At 37.8% G+C, this 12,274-nt stretch overlaps 1 protein-coding gene across 1 annotated transcript in view; it reads right to left on the bottom strand.

Annotated features, from left to right (window-relative positions):
* The window catches only part of LOC128653512 (ubiquinol-cytochrome-c reductase complex assembly factor 2), a 65,356-nt gene extending 56,860 nt beyond the window's left edge, over positions 1 to 8,496 (bottom strand). The window contains exon 1 of the mRNA XM_053706860.1: positions 8,295 to 8,496. Coding sequence (XP_053562835.1) covers positions 8,295 to 8,432 — 138 coding nt within the window. The 5' untranslated portion in view covers positions 8,433 to 8,496. The remainder of the gene's footprint in view (positions 1 to 8,294) is intronic.
* Positions 8,497 to 12,274: the final 3,778 nt, after the last annotated feature.

Below are 12,274 nucleotides of genomic sequence, written 5' to 3'. Positions count from 1 at the left end.
ATCTTAGATCTCAAGATCTTAAACAAATTTCTCAGAGTCCCATCCTTCAAGATGGAGACTATTCGAACCATCCTTCCTATGATCCAGGAGGGTCAATATATGACTAACGTAGACTTAAAGGATGCTTATCTTCACATCCCGATACACAAAGATCATCATTGTTTTGTCAGATTTGCCTTTCTGAGCAGGCACTACCAGTTTGTGGCTCTTCCCTTCGGGTTGGCCACGGCACCAAGAATCTTCACGAAGGTTCTAGGGTCCCTCCTAGCGGTCCTAAGGCCGCGGGGTATAGCAGTATCCCCTTACTTAGACGACATTCTGATACAGGTCCGTAAGGTCCCATACGGACATTGTTCTGGCATTTCTGAGGTCCCATGGGTGGAAGGTGAATGAAGCAAAGAGTTCTCTATCACCTCTAACAAGAGTTTCATTCCTAGGGACTCTAATAGATTCGGTAGAAATGAAGATTTACCTAACGGAGGCCAGATTGTCAAAACTTCTAGACTCTTGCCGTGTTCTTTATTCCACTTCTCGTCCTTCAGTGGCTCAGTGTATGGAAGTAATCGGTTTAATGGTAGCGGCAATGGACATAGTACCGTTTGCCCGCCTACATCTCAGACCGCTGCAACTTTGCATGCTCAGTCAGTGGAATGGGGATTACACAGATGATTTGTCCCCTCTACTAAATCTGGATCTAGAAACCAGGGATTCTTTTCTCTGGTTGCTATGTCAGGTCCATCTGTCCAAGGGGATGAGCTTCCGCAGGCCAGATTGGACTATAGTAACGACAGATGCCAGCCTTCTGGGCTGGGGTGCAGTCTGGAACTCCCTGAAGGCTCAGGGCTCGTGGACTCAGGAGGAGGCACTCCTTCCGATAAACATTCTGGAACTAAGAGCGATTTTCAATGCTCTTCAGGCATGGCCTCAGCTAGCTGGGGTCAGGTTCATCAGATTTCAGTCGGACAATATCACGACTGTAGCCTACATCAACCATCAGGGGGGAACAAGCAGTTCCCTAGCAATGTTGGTGGTTTCAAAGATAATTCTATGGGCAGAGGTTCACTCTTGCCATCTATCAGCTATAGATATCCCAGGTGTCGAGAACTGGGAGGTGGATTTTCTAAGTCGGCAGACTTTTCATCCGGGGGAGTGGGAACTCCATCCGGAGATATTTGCTCAGTTGATTCAACTTTGGGGCAAACCAGAACTGGATCTCATGGCGTCTCGCCAGAACGCCAAGCTTTCCTTGTTACGGGACCAGGTCCAGGGACCCCAAGGCAACGCTGATAGATGCTCTAGCAGCGCCTTGATCCTTCAACCTGGCTTATGTGTTTCCACCGTTTCCTCTGCTCCCTCATCTGATTGCCAAGATCAGGCAGGAGAGAGCTTCTGTGATTTTGATAGCACCTGTGTGGCCAAGCAGGACTTGGTATGCAGACCTGGTGGACATGTCATCCTGTCCACCATGGACCCTGCCGCTGAGGCAGGACCTTCTACTTCAGGGTCCTTTCAACCATCCAAACCTAATTTCTCTGTGTCAGACTGCTTGGAGATTGAACGCTTGATTTTATCAAAGCGTGGTTTCTCTGAATCGGTCATTGATACCTTAATTCAGGCTCGAAAGCCGGTTACCAGGAAAATCTATCATAAGATATGGTGTAAATATCTTCATTGGTGTGAATCCAAGGGTTACTCATGGAGTAAGGTCAGGATTCCTAGAATATTATCTTTTCTCCAAGAAGGATTGGAGAAGGGATTGTCAGCTAGTTCCTTAAAGGGACAGATTTCTGCTCTGTCTATTCTTTTGCACAAGCGTCTGGCTAATACTCCAGACGTTCAGGCGTTTTGTCAGGCTTTAGTTTGAATCAAGCCTGTGTTTAAACCTGTGGCTCCGCCATGGAGTCTAAATTTAGTTCTTAAAGTTCTTCAAGGGGTTCCGTTTGAACCTTTGCATTCCATAGATATCAAGCTGTTGTCTTGGAAATTTCTGTTTTTGGTAGCTATCTCCTCGGCTCGGCGAGTTTCGGAGTTATCGGCTTTACAATGTGATTCTCCTTATCTCATTTTCCATGCTGATAAGGTAGTGTTGCGTACCAAACCTGGGTTTCTTCCTAAGGTGGTATCTAATAAGAATATCAATCAGGAGATTGTTGTTCCTTCACTATGTCCTAATCCTTCTTCAAAGAAGGAACGTCTATTACACAATCTTGATGTGGTCCGTGCTTTAAAATTCTATTTACAAGCCACTAAAGATTTTCGGCAAACATCTGCTTTGTTTGTGGTTTACTCTGGACAGAGGAGAGGCCAAAAGGCTTCGGCAACTTCTCTTTCTTTTTGGTTAAGAAGCATAATCCGCTTTGCTTACGAGACTGCTGGCCAGCAGCCTCCTGAGAGAATTACAGCTCATTCTACTAGAGCAGTAGCTTCCACATGGGCTTTTAAAAATGAGGCTTCTGTTGAACAGATTTGTAAGGCGGCGACTTGGTCTTCGCTTCATACCTTTTCCAAATTTGATACATTTGCTTCTTCGGAGGCTGTTTTTGGGAGAAAGGTCTTACAGGCAGTGGTGCCCTCCGTTTAAGCGCCTGCCTTGTCCCTCCCTTCATCCGTGTCCTATAGCTTTGGTATTGGTATCCCACAAGTAATGGATGAATCCGTGGACTGGATACACCTTACAAGAGAAAACAACATTTATGCTTACCTGAAAAATTTATTTCTCTTGTGGTGTATCCAGTCCACGGCCCGCCCTGTCATTTTAAGGCAGGTGTTTTTTTATTTTTAAACTACAGTCACCACTGCACCCTATAGTTTCTCCTTTCTCTTGCTTGTCTTCGATCGAATGACTGGGAGTGGCAGCTAGGGGAGGAGCTATATAGACAGCTCTGCTGTGGGTGATCCTCTTGCAGCTTCCTGTTGGGAAGGAGAATATCCCACAAGTAATGGATGAATACGTGGACTGGATACACCTTACAAGAGAAATAAATTTATCAGGTAAGCATAAATTTTGTTTTTGTTATCACTCATAACCTCAATAAAAAAATAAAATAAATAAATACATTTTTTTTTTTTTATCTCTTTAAATGCAATAAACAAAGCAAATGACTTGTCCCATTTAAAACATACTTTATCATTTTTAAAAACCCAACTACTTGTTTTGATATACTAAATACATGAAAGATCTTATTGTAAAAAAAAAATAAAAAAATGCATATTGGAGACTTTATTTCAGATTAACACTACAAATACAAATGACAGATTAATACAGATACTACAAATTGTACATTTAAATATCCATTTAAGATTATTTTTCATTTAAAAAGGTAAAAAAAGCATTGTTTACTGCTAGATGTTTATGTTTATACTGAAGTTTCCATAGTACGTGTTTGTTAAAGTCATATTATTTTTGTATGATTCCTCCAGGAATTCAGTCACTTGTTTTGTTTGTTCTATATGGTCAATCAAATTACCAGAAATATTACTAATCTTAGATGTGCTATTCACTCTCTTAAAGCGAACTCTTGTAGAATTTACAACTCAAATGGCAGTTCCTAATATCTGTTAATTCTATAGGTTTGAACAGACCAAATAAAAGGAATGTTACTTTGAGGGATTTTAAGAAACAAAATGTGATGTTTTCCTACAGGAAACATACACTTCCTACATGGCAGAGAACCTAAGACGTTTCACTATAAATTTGGGAATTCCTATTACACCTCTAAAAAAGTTAAGATGAGAGAGAGGATTGGGCATATTGTTTCAAAAGTACAATAAAATCGAGGATATATCTGAAATATTTTTAATTTTAATAGAAAAACACCACTGTGGCGCTGGTTATATTCTCCTAATGTGAATTAAGATAGCTTCTTTAAAGATTTAACAAACAAATTGAAAGAATGCTTGATTATTTGTGGGGATTTCAATTTAACTCGAAACCCACTATTAGATAACTTCAATAAGAAATCCTCCACATCTCATACTGTAATAAACAGAGTAAGAAGTAATTTAAAATGCATTAAGGTTCATGATGTCTAGCACATTTTATAGCCAGAAGATAGGTACTATACTTTTTATTCCTTTCCACATGTCCGATATTCTCATTATATTAGTCTTGATTACATTATGATGCATGTTACTAACATATCTTTAGCTAGAGATGCCACTATTCACCCTAGACTTTGGTCCATTTATTCTATGCTTAGTTCTACTATCCACTGGCCTGGTAAGCCCTCTACTGACTATATATGAAGATCTCACTGTTAGATGATCCCTTACATGATCAGTGGATAGAAAAAGTTGTAAAAGAACAAACTTCCCTCATTTATCTTGCAGGTTCTCTCCTCCCCCCCCCCACCACTTGTAGATAATGTAGAAAAAAACAACCCTGGGTAGAGGCTACATAGGGTATCAAATTAGACTAACCCATAGGGTATTAATGGCCAAACATTCAGGGATTGCAGACAGAATGTATACATAACAGGAGCTAGTGGGGAAAGGTTGTGTTTGACCAATGGTTCATATTCTATCAATGCCATTCTAATTTAAACAGACATTTCCATAAAATAAGCTTGTTTATGACTTAAAGGGACACTGAACCCAAATGTTTTCTTTTGTGATTCGGATAGAGCATGCAATTTTAAGCAACTTTCTAATTTACTCCTATTATCAATTTTTTCTTTTTTTTTCTTGCTATCTTTATTTAAAAAAAGAAGGCATCTAAGCTTTTTTTTTGGTTCAAACTATGGATAGCACTTTTTTATTGGTGGATGAATTTATCCACCAATAAACAAGGACAACCCAGGTTGTTCACCAAAAAAGGGCCGGCATCTAAACTTTACATTCTTGCATTTTCAAACCAAGAGAATGAAGAAAATTTGATAATAGGAGTAAATTAGAAAGTTGCTTAAAATGGCATGCTCTATCTGAATCACGAAAGAAAAAAATTGGCTTCAGTGTCCCTTTAACTCCATTTGAACTCTTATGTAATTCTGTCACTCCCCTGAGACATAGCCTTTGACTCACTCTATCCTACAAGTAACAGGATACACCCCTTACTTTATAGAGAGATGGAATAATGAATTACAGATTGACATTACACCAGTAGAGGCCCAACACATTCACTAGCATAGCTAAATTATCAATTTCCAGTAAATTACTGGAACTGAACCTGAAGATATTACAAAGATGGTACTATCTTCCAACTGGACTAGAGCTATTCCACTCTCAAGACGTCACATGTAGGCGTTGTAGGAGATCTCAGGCTAACATGTCTCATATATGGTGATCCTGTCCCATGCTTTCCATTCTTTGGAAAGACAAAGAACTAGAAACCTCTAAGTTACTTGAAACTCCATTACCTCATGACTCTTGTTTGAGGCTATTTAATAGAACCCATAACAAATTTTCTATGCTACAAAAAAATAAATGTTTAACATAGCAAGAAATAGTGTAAAATATTTTATGGTCATGAGGTACAAAACTAATCAAATAGCACAATGGATCAAAGAAAACTTTGTGTGCAAGATTGGTAATTACAACACACCCTGTATTCTTAAATAAAAAAACTGATTTGAGGTTCTCCTATTATATTAGCTCAAGAGCAACAGTGCAGACTCAAACTTTAAAGGAGTCAAGACAATGTAGATGCATTTTTTTTTATCGTATTATGTAATTTGATCATGTTGTTTTAATGAGTTAGCACTACGTGGACAACGGTATCATTTACCATATGTGAGTTGTATTTCAATGTTTTGATATTTCTCAATTAAAAAAAAAAGAAAAAAAGGAAATAGCACAATGGATCTATCAATGCAATTTCTTTATAAAATTAGAAGAATTCTACTTTATTAAATATAAATGTAAACTGTTATATGCGGGCAGACTGGGGATCTTTTATTGCAAATAAATTCAATAAATAATGAGGTTTATTGTTGGCATTATAACTGTTTGTTTCTATTCATGTTATAGACCTATCAAGCGGACAAACCTGTTCTGGCAGTAGTTTTATATGTTAATTAATATTAGCACTGTTTATTATAAGATGATGTAATCTGTATTACTGAGATTAGTAAGGTGACATTTATACTGTAACACACGCTCTTTTTTATACTTATGGATATCTAAAGTGATAGATGCTGGAATGATACTAACGGACTGATGTTTGTTTAATTTTAATTGTAAATATTTGTATTATGACCAACACATATCTTATAATATTGATTATTTATAGTTTAATATATCCATGTCGTATACATTAAAAAAAAAACAAAAAAAAAAACAGTGGAATGTGATACACAAAGCAGCAAGAGTCTTTATAGTGATATAATTATATGGTATAATTTGCTACAGTATATAATTTTATCACTAGCGGTGCTACAACACTATGTATTAATGCTCGCAAAGGGGTTAAACATAGTTAAAGGGACAGTCAAGTCCAAAAAAAAAAAAAAAACTGTCATGATTTAAATAGGGAATGTAATTTTAAACAACTTTCCAATTTACTTTTATCACCAATTTTGCTTTGTTCTTTTTGTATTCTTAGTTGAAAGCGAATTCTAGGAGGTTCATATGCTAATTTCTTAGACATTGAAGACTGCCTCTAATCTGAATGCATTTTGACCACTAGAGGGCATTAGTTCATGTGTTTCATATAGATAACATTGAGCTCATGCACGTGAAGTTACCCTGGAGCCAGCACTGATTGGCTAAAATGCATGTCTGTCAAAAGAACAGAAATAAGGGGGCAGACTGCAGAGGCTTAGATACAAGGTAATCACAGAGGTAAAATGTGTATTTCTATAACAGTGTTGGTTATGCAAAACTGGGAAAAGGGTAATAAAGGGATTATCTTTCTTTTTAAACAACAAAAATTCTGGTGTTGACTGTACCTTTAAAGGGACAGTATACTGTGATTTTTTTTTTCTTCCCTTTAACATGTTCCCAGTGATCAATTTTTACTGCTGGAATTGTTTTAATTGCATACCAATAGCTACTTAATCTTTATTTTGTCATTTGAAATAGCAGCATTTGTACCGATTATGAGGTTCTGTCCTCCACAAAAATAGAGGTCACAGAATAGCCGCTTTTCACAAGTCTATATATTTAAATTTTCACAACTGAGCAGTGACAAATGAATGATTATACATCTCTGGCTGCCAGTAACACACCCAACAGTAATTTAACTTTTGACTGCCAGCAGCATGTACAGTAAAAAAAAAAAAAAACAGTGATTTTGCACCAGTGGTCACACATACACAAAGCGCACTGCAGAATTTAAACACCCACTAAGGCTGCCAGAAACACATTAAAGAGTGATTCTTTTTTTTACCATCCTAGACTGTCAGTAACACATGCGTGTTGCTTCTTTCTGGGCCATATTTGTAATACATAGATGTGTAAGAGGTCTTGAAAATGTAGCTAGCACCCTAGGGACTTTTTAAAAATGGGCATTTAAATGCCTAGCATTTTTGTATAGGTTTTAATGGACAGACTACTGAAATACTGGAATGTCCGGTTAAATTCTGTAGAGCTGGGAACCCAAATTGGTTGTAGAAAAGCTATGTAAACAAGAATGTGCTGAAGAAATCATGCTCCCAGTAGGGCTGGTACAGAGAGATACTCTGATACTTTGAAATTAGAATGAATTTAGTGAATATATCCTACTAACAGCAAACTAAGGACTGACAATTTGGGTTGCTTTATTTGCTGTCTCTGTTTTTAGTGGAAATTATAGTTTTATTGTGAAGAAATTGCAGTATTTGTATGTCTGTGACAGGACCACAATATCAGATGTTATCCTAAACAAAAATAACACAGTATTGTAATTTATGAGAATATAAATACAGTATATAAATTAGATAATCATTAAATTAAACATCATGACACACGACAACTATTTTATTAAAACATATATACCATGTATAAACACACACACACACATATATATATATATATATATATATATATATATACATATATATATATATATATATATATATATATATATATATATATATATATACATATACATACACATATATATACACACACACAATTCAAGATATGAAGTTTGTGTTTTTTAATACTACAAACGAAAACGTAAATATATTCCCCACTGTCCCATACCACAGCTAATAAGACGACCTAACCCAAAAGTAAATCCCACCCATTATTTCTTCTCACTACCAACCAACATGATTATCGTATCCCACCCAATCAAATCAACTGTCAACTCCTCACTCCCAATCACAGTGTAAAAGTAATTTCCCGCGAAACCCATGCACCAATCAAAAGCTGACCTGGGTACTCTCGCCTTCTCTGAAGGCCTGCGCCACTCGCTGGCGTAAAAAGGCACCCAAATCCCTGCCACGCCTGGTCTCTTCTACGGGCCATTCCTCACATAGTTTCAAAAATCGCCGGTACCGTAATGCCGCCATCTTTTGTCTAATGTCACCCGGACAATGAGGTTAATGGCGTGAAGAGGCGTGGTCAATGATAAACCAATCAAGGGATAATGTATATCCAAGGCGGGACTATTGGTAATATTTCATTGGTCAGACACCCCTACTATTCAAGTCTGACTGGCTTGTCGTAGACGTTTCTGCAAGGTCGTAAATATACGGTTATATAACTTTAAATTAGAATAAACTGATTTATATGTGGGAAAAAAAAAACAGTAAACGTATTCTTCAGTACACCTACAGTCGTCACTAACGTGATTGCACGTTGCACATATGATTGAAAAGAAAATTACATAAATTGATATTTGTACCTTTAAAGGTCGTGGCCACTTATTTGCAGCTGCTCCCTCTACAAAGGTGACCGTATGTATATAATATATATTTTTTTTCCCCACTTGCTCTCGTATCTCTAAAACTTTCAAAGGAAACAGTTTTACTGCTCCATTTTTGTGGAAAGAAAAAAAAAAGGGGGAAAAGAAGTGACTAGATTCTTAGGGCTGTATGTGCTGGGAGTGGGATTACTTCGTTGTTAAAGGAAATAAACTACAAAAGGACAAATAACTAGTAAAAGCAAGACACTTATGTTTCTCTTGTGTATGCAAGTGACACATACTTTTTTTCCATGCAAAAATAAATGTGTAAGTGGGTTATAACTCTTTTCTTCACCCCAATTTTGAGTTTTTTTTTTTGGTTACCTACATTTAAATGTCATTTCAGTGAGTGAATGTTGTTGGGTGTTTTTTTTTTTTTTTTTTTTTTGGGGGTGGGGGGTGGGGTGGGGGTGGGCAGCAGATTCTCTATATACCCTGGTTCCCAACCTGACATGCCCCACTGCATGCTCTGACAGGCCTGCCGCTCCACACATAAGCAATACCAGACAGGCCTGTCAGAGTGCCATTGCACATCTCCTTGAAAGTGTATATTTTCTTCCCCCACTGACACCAATACAGGTAGCCCTCAGTTTACGCCGTGGTTAGGTTCCAGAAGGAATGATTGTAAATCGAAACCGTTGTAAATTGAAACCCAGTTTATAATGTAAGTCAATGGGAAGTGAGGGAGATAGGTTCCAGGCCCCTCTCAAAATTGTCATAAGTAACACCTAATAGATTATTTTTAAAGCTTTGAAATTAAGACTTTAAATGCTAAACAGCATTATAAACCTAATAAAATAATCGCACAACACAGAAAATATAATTAAACTAAGTTAAATGAACAAAAACATTTGCTAAACAGCATTATAAACCTAATAAAATAATCAAACAACACAGACTTCACTTGCACTTTTCTGCAAACAGTTCTTTCTATGCATTCCAATCTGGACTGATTTATAGACGGGAAGATCTTGTTCCTTTGAAATCTGCTCGATAGCTCAGGTCTGGTTAAAATGATTAATTTCAGCTTGCTTGGCTTTGCTGCAACACAAGCGGACAGCTCCACCTACTGGCTATTTTAATAAATGCACTGCTTCTCAATGCTTTTCAATAGCAGTCACATGACTGGAAAAAAAGGTTGTTATTCTGAAACAGTGTAAATGGAACCTTTGTAAAACGAGGGCTACCTGTATATATATGTAAGGGCTGAGCGATATGGGCAAAAATAAAAATCACGATTTTTTTGGATTTTCTTATAAATTACTTAATTTTTTATCCCTTTCATGACAGGGTGATAATGTCTACATCGGAACAACGTTCCGATGTAGACAAATTAAAATTCCGATTTCAATTATGGGATCAGGTCTGGGGGGCGTCTCTATGACGCTAGGAACGCCCTCCAGACCGTGATCAAATCCAGGTAGCCCAGTTGGCTTCAGGACATCCAACGGCTATGACGTATTTCGTCCTAATGGCGCAAAAGCCCAGCACTGTTTGAACGGAATATAACGAAGGTAAAAGGTTAAAACATTTAACACTACAGAATCTTAATGTACATATTTTTCAATGTCCAATACACTGGGAGCATAAAAATACAAACCACAAAATAGTTAAAACAAAATTAGCTGCCTCTGCTGTGGTTACATAGTAGACACTAGCCAGTTCTTAGGTCTTCTGATACAACATTGTCATGTTTTTTTTGGGCAGTCAGTCTAGCTGTGGTACGATTTAACATATGAAGCAGTGTAAGCATGGAGAAACCTGAAAAGTGCTGACTGTCCAGCAATATGATTTGTGTATAAGTGCAGTAAAGGTAGTACAATGCACACACTGCTGCATTTGTTATTCATTTAGATGAGTGACTGTCCAGGTAAACATGAGGGATGTGGCATTGACGAGGTCAATCCTGCAGCCTGTCATATTACATCACACAGCTATTCTGTAGTACATAACAGAACACTAAGAACAGTTATAGTTAGAGTACATAATACAAACAAGTGAACTCAACGCATAGAAAGCTAATTAAAATGAAATTATCTGGCCAGTTCTTACAACATTGTCCATGTTTTCTTGGGCGGGCAGTCAGTCTAGCTGTGGTATGAGTGACATATGAAGCAGCGTTCATGGAGAAACCTAAACAGTACTGACTGTCCAGCAGCATGATTTGTGTTTCTAAGTGCAGTAAAGGTAGTACAATGCACAGGGTCTATCCTACAGCCTGTCATATTACATTAATTTACAGCTGTAGTACAGAACAGAATACTAAGAACAGTTATAGTTAGAGTACATAAAAAAACAAGTGAATTCAACCACACAGCTAATTGGAATGAAATTAGCTGGCAGTGTCCAGTAAGTTCTTACATTGTCCATGTTTTCTTGGAAAGTCAGTCTAGATGTGGTATGAGTAGAATATAAAGCAGTGTATGCATGGAGAAACCTTAAAAGTGCTGACTGTCCAGCAGCATGATTTGTGTTTCTAAGTACAGTAAAGGTAATACAATGCACAGTGATTCATGTGTTAGTCATTTAGCTGAGTGACTGTCCAGGAAAACGTAAGGGATGTGGCATTGAGAAGGTCAATCCTGCAACCTGTTTTTAACATCCATGCATCAACTAAATAGCAGCAGCACTGCAGCATAGTACAGTAAGAGTACATTTTTCAAAAATAAAACAGAAAATACAATACTAAACATTGGAATTTGAAAGTAGAACCTGCCCTGGTTATGGCATTGGCCATCCCTACAGCCAGACTGCAGTCAGTGCACAAAGTGCATGCGCAGTTTCACACAGGAGGGAAATGTGAATCAATTTTGAGCTGACAATATCACAATGGGTTAGTTAGTCATAGTAAGTGACAAATTAAGTACAAACTTTCAGATGTAGAGCTTGTAACAGGAGGGCCCAGGAAGACTTTCTGATGATTTCTAATTTGTAGTACTAGTAAATAATTTAGTAATATAATATGTAATAACATAATATATAATACTAATCCTAAAGCCCGTTCACAAGGGCCATTTTTTGCAGTACAGCGGTCCCACCCCTTGCTCTCTCTCCCGACCCTCTCTTTTGCTTTCTCTCCCCCCTTCTCTTTTGCTTTCTCTCCCCCCCTCTCTTTTGCTTTCTCTCCCCCCCTCTCTTTTGCTTTCTCTCTCCCCCTCTCTTTTGCTTTCTCTCTTCCTTTCTCTTTTGCTTTCTCCCCCCCTCTCTTTTGCTTTCTCTCTCCCCCCTCTCTTTTGCTCTCTCCCCCCTCTTTTTTTTTCTCTCTGCCCCCTCTTTTTTTTCTCTCTCTCCCCCTCTCTTTTTTTCTCTCTCCCCCTTCTCTTTTGCTCCTCTCTCTCCCTTCTCTTTTGCTCCTCTCTCTCCCTTCTCTTTTGCTCCTCTCTCTCCCTTCTCTTTCTCTCTCTCTCCCCCCTCTCTTTTGATCTGTCTCTCTTGTGAGCGAATGCC

Source organism: Bombina bombina, chromosome 3 (genome assembly GCF_027579735.1).
Source record: "Bombina bombina isolate aBomBom1 chromosome 3, aBomBom1.pri, whole genome shotgun sequence".
Taxonomy (NCBI): domain Eukaryota; kingdom Metazoa; phylum Chordata; class Amphibia; order Anura; family Bombinatoridae; genus Bombina; species Bombina bombina.
Note: the sequence above shows the minus strand (reverse complement) of the source record. Positions and strands in the feature narration are given on the sequence as shown.